We start from the raw sequence: 15,024 nt of genomic DNA, 5'->3' as shown, positions 1-15,024 counted from the left end.
TAACGAAGTGATCTGCACAAAGCTTTCTAGTTCTCTCATTGTTCTGCAATGGTCACAGCCATGCAGTTATTCATGGCTGTGGTTAATCATACTTCACCATACCGCTGTATGCATTTACCACAGCTAAACTGATCGTTACAACACTATATTCTGGTTTACCATGGTATACAACATTAACTTTCTGGAATGATTGTGTCTGGTTTCTAAGGCTGATGTGTGTTGAGCGTACTGGTTCGCTTTGGCTGCCATTGCATCACCCAGGTGGGGGCTGCACACTGGTGGTGGTGTAGGGGAAGTCCCCATTACCTTGAAAGCTCTTTGAATGGAGTGTCCAGAAAAGTGCTATATAAGTGTAAGGATTATTTACAATAATTATACCAAAGCATTTTCTGATTATTCTGTCTACATTAAAAATAAGATCCCAATTGATTAGGTCTGGGCTTTTGTATTCTAGTGTAATTTAAGAAATTTTTGACATTTGATTAATAGAGATTTCTACTATGCTGGATATTGATATGCTTTTGGCCATTTTGTTTTTTTCATCAACCAGATGTAAGTACTAATTATGCAAAGTTGACAGCCTTCGTCAGGTTTCAGGTTTGCATGTTTGATTTACTGGTAAACATTGTCACAGCCAGTCATTTCACTGGTGCAAATTCATACGCCCAATTCCCCAGGTCATCTTTGCAACATGCATTTATCATGCTTATTAGTCATCCTAACAGAAATGGACCAAAGATACAAATACAAACTTTATTATTTTGTCTCATCTTTAACCTTAAATAGATGTAAAGTACAATTTGTAGTTATAAAATGTAAATTAGACTAAGCCATTCAGCACATCTACTACAATGTACTGTATATCAGACTGAAAAAATGTGATTTTTAAATAAGGTGGTTAAAACTATACTTGATGAGATGGCTTTGTATGCAGACCAAACCATGCTGTAGTACAGTACCTAGTGCATGCTTTAAAACAGAGCCCAGCATATTGTTAAGGAAGTTTGTGCTCTGATACATTTCTCTTGAATTTGTACCATGGAGTTCACTTCATAAATAATTCCTGCGTAATTGTATTTCAGGGAGAAAAAAATCTTCTATTGCTTTTGAACTTGTGTTCCCTCCAGCCATTCAGCCTTTGAGCAAAAGCTGGGCTTCCTAGTTAGTTGGTCTGCTTCAAAGCCATCAGGGTCTGGATGAAATACTGATCTCGTTTGAGACATCTGGGGATAGCTCCACGCTGGCCACTCTCCCTCCATGGCTTGAACTGGAAATACTGGACCATGCCTTTATCAACATCATCACTTTTTCTTCTGCAGCCTGTGTGATGATTAACTCTCTTGAGGATGTGAAAGCACCAGCCCAATTCAGATAACTAGCCTTTGTTTAACACAAGAGCTGCTTTGTTCAATACACTCTGCCTAGCTGCAGGCAGTGGATGAGAGTGAAACTTGTTTTCCATTTAATTCTGATGGCACGATGGCTGGCCTGCTGAGTATTACATTGGGAAGTTTTGCTAACTCCTGTTGTGATATACAGTATTTCCGTTGTTATTTTGTGGTACTACAGAAGTGTAAAGAAAAACGTTGTGCAGTAGGTTTGTCAGTAGACTCTAGGCTCAAACCTGCTATACTTATCCCTAGGCTTATGACTTTCATCCTTATAATTTTCTCTTTTTGTACACAAAAATGTGCAGAATTGTAACTTAATAACATGTTAATAATGAAAAAGAGCTTGAAACTGAAATGCATGCACATTTTTAAACATTAAAATGCTATGGTGTTTTATATTAAAAATATAAGCAAAAGTAATTTATTTAACTTGGTTTTTTTCTGTTTAATAGATTCAATTGACGATTGTCCAAGCAACTGCTATGGAAATGGAGATTGTGTTTCTGGTACCTGTCACTGTTTTCTTGGTTTTCGTGGACCAGACTGTGGGAGAGGTAAAATTTATTTCCTTACTTGATTTGAATTAAGGGAATGGAATTGGTATTTAGTCTGGTTAGGTGAATAAGATGCCCTCATATAATATATAGTAAAATTGACCATATACAGCAATCAGTAGATGAAAGATATTGTGGTGTAATACTGGGCTGGCCAAAATGCGACTCACTCAAGCATGGTTCACGGTGAAGTGCTTGGTCACACCTGCGATGCTGAACAAGGGAAAGGAAGTAATACACAAGAGTGAAAAATATAGATAATGAAAAACCCTTGTTTTTGCTTGAAAAAGCTTTCTGGGATTGGTCAATACCCAGCAGTATGAAATACTTTCTGTGTCTCTCTTTGTTATGTTTTGGGCATCAGACTCGGCAGCTTCTTTTGAATTAAAGGAGACTAAGATAGAACAGCTCACAGAATGCACCTTTTATATGTCCTGTTATTTTGGAACATATTGTCATACTGTCAAATCTAATGACAGGCACAAAACTCTTTTAAAGATATTAATTGAAACACATGGAGAAGATGCCAGGGCAGGCTAATAATATCTCTTTTTTTGGCTAGGCCGTAAGTCTTTTCTAGGCCATCTGTTCCTCTATTGATGATCAATGCAGCATTGATTTGTTCCCTTACAGCTCACCATGTTTCAATATGGTAGTCAATTCAGAAATACATGGTAATGAATATTTTGTGCCTGCTCCTTAATTCCATTTAGGTATTTATGTTATTCTTCACACTCTTAAATAATACAACACTTTTTAATCAGGTCTCCGCATGAGTGTCAATTTTCTGTTATTTTCTTATAGAGTATGTACCTAAAATATTTATGAAAGCTGTAAGAGGTTGTGTTTTCAAGGTTTGTTTGTGCCATAAAAAATCCAAATCAATAAGAAACTGAGGACAGCATACACTAACATTAAATCTTTTACCACATTTTCAATGTGTTTACTCTTAAAATTGCAATGATTGTTGCGCTTTTCATATATAATGGAGTTGCCTATTTAAAGTAGCAAAATAATCTTATCTTTATTCTGCTTGCAACAACGAAAGTTGATAAGCACAGATCATGATAGAAACTGTTATCCCTTAAACAGAATTACATTGTTTTTGACTTTGGTTTCTGCTAATAATGAGCTGCATGAAAGGTCTGGAAATTACTTTTTGTTGGTATTTTTTGCCATTTAAAATGTCATTCACATACTTTGTGCATTGTTATTGATCGGTCTAGTTGCTAATATCTATCATGGTTTTATGGACTTTGAGCAACTAACACCACAAGCCTACAGACATCGGTATGTCCCGTTCACATGTGTGTGTTTTCCTTCTTCAAAGCGTCATGCCCAGTGTTGTGCAGTGGCAATGGCCAGTATCTTAAGGGACGCTGCATGTGTCACAGTGGATGGAAAGGAGCAGAATGTGATGTGCCCACCAACCAGTGCATCGATGTAGCCTGCAGCAACCATGGCACCTGTATTATAGGCACGTGCATCTGCAATCCAGGCTACAAGGGCGAGAACTGTGAGGAAGGTAATGAGTGAATATCATGTACCAGTCTTGCCTACTCTGCACTGCTCCGAAAATATACTTTTTCACAGAATTCTTTTATAGGTGGTAACTCCTCTCTCGATGGCGTTGGAGAGAATGCTTAAATGAAGGTGTTAAGTGAGAAGTAGTAGAGATGTGTGGCTTCACCACTGAGTAGTGAACTTGAGCAAATTCTTAAATGTACTGTGCTTTTTAAAAGGAGGCCCACTTATCACATTAGTGGCAAGCACACCTAATGTTACAGTTTCTGAAAAGGGATAGCTGGCCGTCGCTTCACTGGAACCAAATTGAAGTTAACAATTTCAACACAGCTCTTCAAACCACCATCCGGTACATCCAGATCTTTGTGAATCGCAAGTAAAAAACAAATCTATGCACAGAACATTTCTAAAAACTGTGTCTAAATGCACTTTCTATTAAAAGTATGAATGGTCTAAATTCATCATACATAAAGAGCTTCTGTTGGCTGTTACTTAAAATGTAAAAACCTGAAGAAACATTTTTAACTGTATTGAGTTTTAAAAGAATGATTTAATTTTTATTTTTACCCATGACAGATGGCTCGAGGAAACTGAAACAAATGTGTGCATTTGATAAATGTATCAAACTAAATATTTTTGGAAGCTAGAGAGATAGATACATAAATCACTAAAACAATTCAAAACATAAATGTCTTTTGAGAAATTGAATGTCATTAATATATTTCAATATTTTACATTCTCTTGCAATATTGAGCATATCTATTTTGTAAATGCACATCTCATCTCACAAAAATAAGCTCAAGAATGACATGGAAGACAATCACATGCATTGATTTTCAAATACCAACCCTAAATGCAATGCTTTATTTCATTTTTGTTTTTACAAATAAAGCCTGTTTTTCAAGGTTCTGGTGCTTCCATTAACAACACAGAAGTATTCTTTTGTTGTCTGAATTCCCATAAGCTAAATTTACGAAGAAGAAAGCAGGACTTTAATCCTTTCACAGACTTCTTGCTTAAAGCTCACTAAAAGGATAAGGCAAGTAGAGATGAGATTGAAGTAGCCTTTGTCTGTGACAGCTCTTGAAGACCCTCATTTCAAGATGAAAAATGGACCCAAGATTATGATAAATGGGGTTTGTGACATGCATACCCCTTTATTCTATTTTGGTTCTAGTATTAGCCATAAAGAGAGAGCGGGAGTACAGATGAGGGCCCTTTAAATTTTGTTACCTTTCTTTCCTGCGACCTTCAGCAGGCATGATTAATTGCCAGGAGAGAAGTTCTTGTCAGTTAGCCTGTGATCTTTGTTCCTTGAGCCCAAACCATCTGCTAAGAGATGAAAGATCCTGTTTGCCTTATTATAACGGCCTTTATACCTATTTGTGTCGTCGTAAGAGTAATAGACATGGCCTGGCCCCTCTGTTCACAGTGTCTAGGTCCGAAGTCATCCTATCTTTCGCTTGCCATATGGGACAGGTATTGTGTTTTTGGTTTCCCATCTACTGTCATCTTCTGTCCAGCCCTAGTCATGACATATCTGTTGTCTCTAGGTGACCCTTTATGGAGTAGTCATTATGCATGCCTCTGTGAAAAAGGAGATGAACACAAAGACTGATTTTGCACTCCAACTTTCCAACTGTATTGATGATTTCAATTTCAAAATCAAGATAAACTAAATGCTTACTTAAACTTACCATTGTGCTTCACTATAGTTTGACTTAATGTTACCAGAAAGCAAGTTAATCAAGGAAAGTTGCAAGATCACTGTCAGCATATTCCATATTTGTCTCTTTTTTAGTTTTGTGTTTCATTTTCATTTTGTATTTCCACATGTAGTTAAAGTAGGTGATTTTTCTGTGAAGGGACTTGAAACCAAAATAAGCCAATGTAGAAGACGCACAGCCCACTTTTAAATAAACCTGAAAATCTTTTTTAAAAGGGTACCTGACTGTTTCACAGTTTTTTTTTTCATTTTACCCTTTAAGCACACATAATTACGGCTGTAGCATGAAACCTTCTCTCACTGCAGGGAAACAGTCCAATTCAGGCCTTATCAGAAGGAGCAGAATCCTGATCAAACGGCTCAATCTTGCTGAGTGAGAATAGGCAACTCTACTTAAATAATGTCCGTATTTGTTTTGTTTTTTACAGTGGACTGTCTGGATCCTACATGTTCAGGACGAGGGGTTTGTGTCCGGGGAGAGTGTCACTGCTCAGTGGGATGGGGGGGACCAAGTTGTGAGAATCCACGGGCATCTTGCATGGATCAGTGTTCAGGACATGGAGCTTTCATCCCTGAAACTGGAACCTGTAGCTGTGATCCAAACTGGTCTGGACATGACTGCTCCACAGGTGAGGTTATGCACTGACAACAGAGTACAATAAAAACTTCCATTCCAAAGTATGCAAAGATTTTATTACTCAGCGGTGTCTTGGCATGGTTTCAGTTCCAGTAATGAAGACTTAGTTGTGTTTTGGGGAGAGGGGTGTAGATTAATACATTTTGTAATGTTTGTTTATATTTCATACACGGTGAAGAGACACAAGTGCAGAATGATAATTTTAGAATGCTGAACAAAATAATATTAGCATACAATCGTGAGCTTGTTTCCTCTGAACATGAATCACTTTAGATGCTGAGTTTCTCGTGTTGTGGAGATTTAATACATTAAAGTAAAACTTCAAAAATGAAAACAATTATATTATCTAAAATTGGAGTTCCATTAAAGTAGTTCCTATTCTTTGTTCCATTCCATTTTATTGTAAAGTCTGATAGTCATGTAGTGCGGTGTTGAATGAAAAATAGATGCTTTCTTGTCTGTCGTCATATACAACATTGATGTGAATTCTTTCTACTCCCAGCTGTATTATTATTGATGAAATGCTTCTGAAACTTTGTCAGATGCCTTGAAAGCAATTTTTAATTTAAAGTTAAATCTGTTTCACAGCGTGATTTAATTGCCTGATGTTTAAGATAATAAGGGAGCCAGCAAGCTGAAAACTTTACAAGAGATAAATATAGTATCTATACTGAAATAAATCTTTTTTTTCTTCATAAAGACAAAGACTGTTCGTGTGGGTGTGATTGAGCTGTAACTATTGCTAGCACTCAACATATATCAATGTTCTCCATCCTGGGATTTTAAATGACCTTTCCCTAAAGTTGCACGTTTGCAATTTGGAATAAGACAGATCCAGGTAGAATTAAAGTCGAATTTATAGTGTAGTAATGGTACAAAATGTTCCAGGAGAGAAAAACTGTTTTTATTTAAAGTAGTAAGGGTATTTAATTAGTGTTAGTGGGTGGTGCTGAATAGATACCACCTGCAGCTCTTTTTTCAGTGGAAATATCTCAGACATACTCTAGTGGAACCATCCAATAAGGGAGAAGAGGTTTTAAACCCAGACCTCTATTAATAAGAGCTCAAAACATGAGAATTATCCAGCCTACCTGCCCTTAAAATATTCGCTAAAGTAGACTTTTAAAAGGATCCTGATCTTAAACATTACAATTTTTTGGAGGATGTTCTCATAGTATTTTATTTTTTCTCATTATTTCTCCAGCTTTGGATTTATATGAGCATGTTAATTAGTTAGGGCTTGGTTTATAACTGACCAGTATTTCACACCATTCAAGCTATTGAGGAAAACTGCTTCTGACAGTTCCAAAATTCTCTGTGAATTTGATTAATTGCTGGAAAAAATGTTAAGTGTGTTAATCTTCAGACCCGAAAAACTGACTTTTGCAAAGAATGCTGTGACAGTATATTATTTATTTTCAATGTGCCTTGGATTTCTGTTTTTGGCAGGCTTCTGAATAGTGTCCTGGGAACTGAGAAGGCAGATTCACTTTGTTTTTTTAAATTTATATTTAAGATTTTACCTTTCTGTCATCCAGAGTAAAAGCTTCAGCCTTTCTCTAGTAGAGACATCTTACTATACATACTCAACATGTTCTCATGATTGTGTCTCACTATAGCAGGAGCAGAATTTCTCCGAGTGTGTTAGCTTCACAAAATTAGATTTTAAGATTGTATAGCATCCATGCCATTCTGTCGTATGTGAATCGCAAATTAGTCAGGTATCCAGCCTCCAAAGAAGAAACATAAATGAAAATTAAACCTTGTCAGCTGAAATGGAAAACAGAGTATTCATTTCTTTAAATTGTCTAAAATATCTTGTTTTCTGAGATACTGAAGCATAAAATAAGTCTGCTGCTTTTAGTTGCTGCTTGATTGTTTAGAATGAAGTGGAGATGAGAAGATGAAATACGTTAACTATTTTCTTTTATCCAAAGGAAGGCTTGGCTGCCATTGCCTTAAATATCACATTACAACAGCTGTGCTTTGACTGACCTATACGGTGATCCTGGGTTTTTTATTAAAGTAAATGGCTTTCTAAATATAAGCTAAATATAAGTATAGTAATGAATTTGCTTTCCCACAGTAACGTTCATTTATAACCAAGCAATTTGTGTGGTAGAGTAAAACATTTGTCCAGGTAGCTGGGAGTTCTAAAGGAGGAGGCAACTGGAACTGAAACCTGCAGTCTTGCCTCTACCCTTCTGTTGCTCAGTGTCAACTGAACAGCTGCACTACATCTGGAATTGCCAGAGGGTTCGACATTTATACAGCTCCTCTTCTCCTCCAAAAGGGTGTATAGCAGCACACAGCACAGTACTCCAGACATCTGCTGTACACTTACTTAGCTCAGTGTAGGACAAATAACAGTGAATACAGCAGTAGAAGGCTGGGTAGTAACCTAAATATATGTTGTAGCCATATACTGAACCCTATTAAATTATATGAAATTAATTTATATTTTTTATGTCATGGTCCACTGAGCTTTGGCATATTTGGATTTATTTATTATTAATGTATTTTTGATGTTTTCCAAACAATTACTGTTACTAGAGTATTAGTAGTATAAGCAGTATTGGTAGTGTTAATAGTAATGTCTCAGTTGTGTGCATCCTGTAGTTTTTGAATGTCAAATTTTAGATATATATTAAATTGTTTTTCAAAGTTATTTACTTGCAATTGGGTCTGTAGATACAAAGGTGATATAAAGAAAGTGAGCTCTCTTGATGTTGGGATTCTAATATTAATTTGAATGTGTGAGAAATTCTACAAATCAATAGAAGAGATACAGTATACTTTTTTAAAATTTAAAAAGATAGAAACAAATATTTCCTTTCTTTAATACTTAATCGTAAGTGTCTGGAAGAGTGCTAGTTTAAATCAAGAAATTAGAAACAATTTATTGCTTTGTTATAGATTGCCACACACAAATAAACATGAATAGAAGGCATGTGGTATATAAAGAAGAAAGGCAAATGTTAAAGAGTTAAAAAAGAGAAATAAAATAATCTTGATCTTAATCAGATAGAATGCCCTTAAAAGATGCAGAACAATAAGAGCTTCAAAACCAATTTTAGGTTTATGGCAACTGATATACTGTAAATTTGCATTTTGCATTTTTAAAATTTAAAGCATAAGTGTTAAGAATTTACCTGTATTTGCAACACTCATGTAATGTACAGTATGTGCAGCTATGAGGGGTCGCCAGGTGCCCTGGTTTCCCTCCCACCTTCTAAAGACACACTGGCAGGTTAACTGGCTTCTGGGAAAACTGGCATATCTGTATCAGTGTCTATGTGTCCCCTGTGATGGACTGGCGTCCCGTCCAGGGTGTATTCTGCCTTGTGCCCGTTGCTTGCCAGGATAAGGCTGTGGCTCTCTTGCAACACTTTATTGGATGAAGCAGTTAGTAGATAGATGGATATTCGCAGTGCTGGGTCACTTGCACAGGAATCTTACAGTGGCCAACACTACTGAAACCCAGGCAAAATGACAGAGCAGACATGAAGCCATGTGTTGGTTGTGTACATGTTGCACAGAAAAGCTTTCACAGATTAAAAAAAAAGGCATGCCTTTAATTCCCCTGCGTAATGCAGTCAGAGCATGGTTCAGCTAATGCTAATAAAATGTGTGTTGTTTCCAAGACTACTTAAAGCAGCTCACAATGAAATGCTGTACAGAAGCATCTAATTGAAAAGTCACATGATGTGAAATTAAGGGCATTAGCATAATTCAAGAAAGCATTATTCAGTAATTACCAAGGCCGAGTAATTGTTGTTTAAGGGTTTTAAATCACTGATCTGGTAATACCATATTATAAACTATGACAGAAAAGACCTTTACTTACTTGATTTAATTTTCAACAGCGAGGAAAAAGCTTAGCTGTAAACTATAGCTGAGTCATTTTTAAGTCAGTTCAATAGACCGCAGTACTGCTGGGATCTCCAGGTCTCTGGCTAGTTAAATAACCAAGACAAAGATGGATATACAATATAACCACAGTACAGATAAATACATAAAAGTGTGCTACATCTTTAGCTGACATTTCAAATTTTACATCAGCTCTTAACAAATAGAAAAATAGACCAAAGAAGAGAAATGCAAAATTAAAAGTGAATTTATGTCTCTTCAAGAGACTTCAGTTTGTCTTCCAGTATAGCCCATTTCAAGTTGCTATTTTTCAATGCTGTGAGTCACATCTGTTAGTCTGTTTTTTACTGCTATATTTTTTTCTGAGAAAAGCGAGGTCAGTGTGCATTGCTTCAGTGGCCACACAAGGTCGGGTTTTAGGATTCATGGAGAGGTTCTAGGCGTTTTAGCTCAAGAGATAAAAAGCAAAGCAAACTCCAAAAGAACAACACTGTCCAAAGTCAGTCCTTTGTGCCCTTTCCCTGCTAGAATCACCCCAGACAGCTGTGGAGCTCAGTGATCTCTCATGCAACACTGCTCCTCAACGTTCTGCATAAAAATGCACCTTTCCCTTTGTTTGACTTCCTCTTTCACCATGAACTGTAATTTGGTATGATTGTGTCTCTGATGTTATTGATTATTCTATCTGGGTATTTGAAAACTTAGTCCAGAGTCCAGAGCAGTTGGACTCTGGAATAAAGCTGTGTTTTATTTTGAAATTTTTCCGATTTCTGCTTTATATTTACTTCAATGTCAGAGAGCACATATGGAAATCAAACTTAGCAGAAAGATGTCAAACATGCTTATGTCTTAAAAGCAGATGTTTTTAGAATTGTTTCAATGACGAAAGCTATTTCTTCTTGATAGATCAGCTAATGTTTCATAATCTAAGTGAAACTCGCATTTAGGAAGGCTGTGCGATATTAGCGATGCACTTAACCAGTTTTTAATTAAATCTGACATGTGTTTCTCTTCCTTTATGGAGCCTCAATTGGATTCTTTTTTATTATTCTTTTCCTTCCTAGCTGCACAAAGGAGGGGAGTTACAAAAGAAGGAAGAGACAAGTAGGGGATCAGCCAGCTAAGGCCTTTACAATCCGTGTCCTTTTCTTTGTAATCTACTTATTAGATTCTTATTGTCAAAAAGGATTACTGTTATGAGGTGCAGGAATTTCTTTTCACTCACCCATCGGACAAGGTAGTGGAGCGTGGCCACTTTCCCTGACAATAACTCTTGGATTTGTCTTTCTTTACCTCCCCTCCTCTTCCCACCTCTTCTTCTCCCGTCCCCTCTCTCCCTCCTGCTCCCTTTCTCTGTCTCTCCCACAGAGATTTGTGCAGCGGACTGTGGTGGACATGGCATATGTGTCTCGGGCACCTGCCGCTGTGATGAAGGGTGGATGGGTGCTGGCTGTGATCAGAGGGCGTGTCACCCTCGCTGCAGTGAGCACGGCACTTGCAAGGAAGGAAAATGTGAATGCAGTCCAGGGTGGAATGGAGAGCACTGCACTATTGGTAGGGTGGAAAGAGGGGACTGCAATCAAAGGTGTTTGGTTGGGTGGCGGGGGGAGAAATAAAGGGAAAAGCATGCTTAATTGAATTTGTGCAACTTAGTTTAGCATGAGCGGGTTTGCTCAGGGATCTGAGGCTTGACTTCATGCATTTTAATGTGGGAACGTGCTGAGGTGTCCTTTCGTTTTTCTTCTCGCATTCATTTCATCCCCCCCCCCAGGTTTCCTTTTTTTAAAAACATTTGCTTGTGAACGGTGCCCACAACGCTCTGAATTTGTGATTTCCAAGGAATTGGGAATTCATTCTTTCAGGAAGGTGTCGATAGAACATTTGGAGGCTATGATCATTTCAGTAACCCCATTAGGTATTCATGGGACTTTTCAGAATAGATCCTTTTGAGCAAACAGTCTTGGGACCTTAAAGTAATTGTGACTACCTGGATCAGAAATACATATTCTCGTATCCATAAAATAGAATGTAAAATCCTGGGTTCGGTATAGGGTTTTCAACTTTATTGATAAAAAAACAAAACAAAACTAGCAGACCGAGCAAGAAGAAGAAAAAGAATAAGCGCGAGCCTGCATGCTCTCCTCAACTGTCCACACTACACTTTTCCCTGGGTCAGAGATTAAATAAAACTTCCCTCGCACCAAACAAATTACCACACACTAAACACCAAACATGTTAACCCAAATATGTCTCACATTAGACCCACCGTAGAAAAAGAAATGTCTACGTTTCAAAGGAACATTCCTATAAGTAAGCAAAAACATAACCAAACTTTATAACAAGTAACAAATACTAGAACAAAAAACAAATATTAGATGTAAGAACGTTAAACAACATGAAACCACTGAAACACTTTGTATACATTTTTGTTCAACTTCGTTTTGCTATATAATATCATATTCCTCCTCAAAAACCCAAATATGAGATTAGAATTACATTTACACAAACATAAATGTCTCATCTATATTTTATGGTCATGGATTTCATAATAATACCATCGATTGCAAGCAAAGGTGTTGCCGGTGCCTTATAGCTGAGTAGCATTCAATTGTAAAGGTCCACATTGTGAAGGGTTTTGAGCTGATGCTGAGCCTCAGGGTTTGCTGAGGTTTCTGCTGTAAGAAGTCAGCTGGATGTTAAACTCAGTGTGTTGATTAACATGATGCTTTTCTCCAGAAAGGACAGGGAAATTAGAGGCTTGGCTGGGTACTGGTGGGGAATTATCTGCCACTCCATAGGCAGTATCCCACTGGCTTTTAAAAACATTCACTTGAAACTCTCCCATTAATTACCAATTTCAAAATGTCAAGACTATTTATAATTGCTATAGTTAAGCAGCCTCCTATAATTTGTTGACCTATCTAAAACAGTATATAGCAATTTATAAAACATAAGGGGGCCTTAATTTACATTTATAAAGAAAATATAAAATAATATACTGAAATCTAACCCTTAATGGGTATCCAGTCAATCCTTCATTTAACCACATAAGTGAGAATAGTTTCTAACTAACATTCATGACTTCAAGCGAAGTAATAAATATTACATGAAGTAATAATAAATAGACATAAATAGATAGAAAAAACAGATTATAACAAGTAGAAGTACAAATCTGCAGTGAGTCAGTCAGTCTTGTAATATACATAGAAAAATTCATCTTAACTTCAGCTGTAGCTCTTTGTATTCATTAGTAAACTGAAGCATACCACAGAGTATTAGTTTTTAAATACAATTTTAACATTTGGCATTTTAATACATGCTTATGTAAATTCTGGGGTAAAACTGTACCGTGTTGAATATGCAGTTTTGGATTTTTAATTTAGAAAGTTTATATCACTTGTTATTTTAAAGAATGTTGCATTGTCTTAAGTTTTCTTAGTAAATTAATTATACTGTTTTTTTTGTTTTTGTCTTCATATCAGATGTTTGATATTAATGCAAGCTTTGGTAAAATGAAAGGACATTCTGAAAACTGCACTTCTCCTGAATGCCTTCGAATGTCTTTCCAAATGCTATTCCCTTTCTCTCTGTTTTATTTTTTCTTCCCCAAAAAACTCAAAGTGGTTCTTTGTTGTCCTTCATGTGCATACGTGTACTGTAACATTTCTAATTAAGCTGTTCATCAAATTTCAGGATTTGGCTTTCTCAATTACATGCAGGCAGTATATAAAAAAAATTGCTTCTTGTTGTTTTCCAGCAAAAGACTGTAGAGTATCTGAGCCATGTTAAATACCAGACGGGGCAAAAAAGAACTGACAAATGAAACAATAACAAGCTACAGTATAAACTGAGAGCATTCTGGCTGTTAATTTTTATCGTAATATGTGTGCTTTATTGATATTTGGGTTATACTGTATATTTCATATTGGGAAGGACATTTGGAGGAGTACTTCTGTCTAGTAGTAAGAGCACTAAGAAGCACTTACTCTGTCTGATTTAGGTTGTTGAAATGAAAATGCATGTTTAATAAATTTAGCAATCTAACAGACAATTGGCAAAATCTGCAGTCTTTTTCATATGTGTTTTGTACTTCAGCTACTTTATATATACGTATATGTCGCATTGCACATTAGCATCCACATATGACTTTCATTTTTTTAATCTGCCCTAGAGGAAAAAAGTATTTTATTGTGAGTCATATCCGCCCTGTCTTGACAATATTGCCTGAGAGATTAAATAGGTGCAGAATATAATATATCATTTGAAACATTCATTGTCCTGCCACTTCTGTGCCAAGTTCTGCTGATCCTAAGATTTGTTAAACAGGAATTGATGGAAATGTTATTTTCCTTTATTGTCTGTCCTTATCCTACAGCCCTTGCTTGTGGTTTGCTTGATGATTGTGGTGCATGCAGTGCATTTCACTACTGCTCTTTTCTTAACCTTCTAGTGTTTTTTTTTTTAAATCTAGCTTGTGTCTGTAGTGGAAACCACATTGTTCTATCCTCCCTTAAATGTCCTGTCTTTTATCTCCCAAGCTCACTATCTGGATAAGGTAGTGAAAGGTATGGCCTTCCTTGTTCCTTCAGTATTTTGGTTGATTCTGTTGTCATTCTATTAAATGTTCATTACATCCAAGTGACACACTTTCCTCCATTAACACATGGCTTTGCTGGCACAGATGTTCCACAGCCCAGTCCTTTTTGTTCACATCAGATGTGAGCTATGATCTAAAAAAAGCACTGTTCCTGGCAACTCCCTGCCCCCTGCCCAAAGTCCCTTAATCACCCATTGCTTCGAACCAGCACCTCTGCTCAATTTCCTCTTTGCACTTTATACAAAGTGAATCATTGCTCCTGGCAGGAGTCAGCACAGAAAGGGCATGGTATTATTTTAGAGCACAGTATTTAGAAATTGGTATTTTGACTTTGTACCTCATTTTTCTGCACAGGTTTTTTTTTTTCTGTAACTTTTTTTGTGACTAATATATAGCAGACCTCACAGCTTCTGGGAGGGACATGAGGTGCTAAAAACTTTTATGTTTCCAATTTCTTTCCATAAGGGAATCTTTCCAATTTGTGAAATCAATGTGTTGCTTGATGTCATTCCAAGCCAAAAGGAATGGGAATATGGAGGAGTAGGAGTGAAGGGTAACTCCCTCTTTCCCCTATCTGTAGTGTGCATTCTTTAATCATGTCCGCTGCCACCAGCAGATTAAGGGAACATCACCATGATTCAATGGACTAAGCAGGTTTTTTTTGGACCATTTTCAGACATACTTTGTGGAAGACCCTAGAGGCTCGTTTTAGAAATGGCTGCCAA

The 15,024-nt window shown here is 36.8% G+C and overlaps 1 protein-coding gene across 14 annotated transcripts in view; it reads left to right on the top strand.

Annotated features, from left to right (window-relative positions):
- The window catches only part of tenm4 (teneurin transmembrane protein 4), a 427,071-nt gene that overhangs the window by 338,171 nt on the left and 73,876 nt on the right, over window positions 1-15,024 (top strand). For 9 of the 14 annotated variants that reach the window (XM_069190054.1, XM_069190064.1, XM_069190062.1 and 6 more), the window contains 5 exons: window positions 1,844-1,945; window positions 3,276-3,470; window positions 5,624-5,824; window positions 11,071-11,256; window positions 14,241-14,267. In XM_069190054.1, the coding sequence (XP_069046155.1) occupies window positions 1,844-1,945; window positions 3,276-3,470; window positions 5,624-5,824; window positions 11,071-11,256; window positions 14,241-14,267 (711 nt within the window). The remainder of the gene's footprint in view (window positions 1-1,843; window positions 1,946-3,275; window positions 3,471-5,623; window positions 5,825-11,070; window positions 11,257-14,240; window positions 14,268-15,024) is intronic. The other 5 variants (XM_069190066.1, XM_069190065.1, XM_069190061.1 and 2 more) reach the window with 1 other exon arrangement.

The sequence above is a fragment of the Lepisosteus oculatus genome, chromosome 5 (assembly GCF_040954835.1).
Source record: "Lepisosteus oculatus isolate fLepOcu1 chromosome 5, fLepOcu1.hap2, whole genome shotgun sequence".
NCBI lineage: Eukaryota > Metazoa > Chordata > Actinopteri > Semionotiformes > Lepisosteidae > Lepisosteus > Lepisosteus oculatus.
This window is presented reverse-complemented; position numbering and strand designations above follow the sequence as displayed.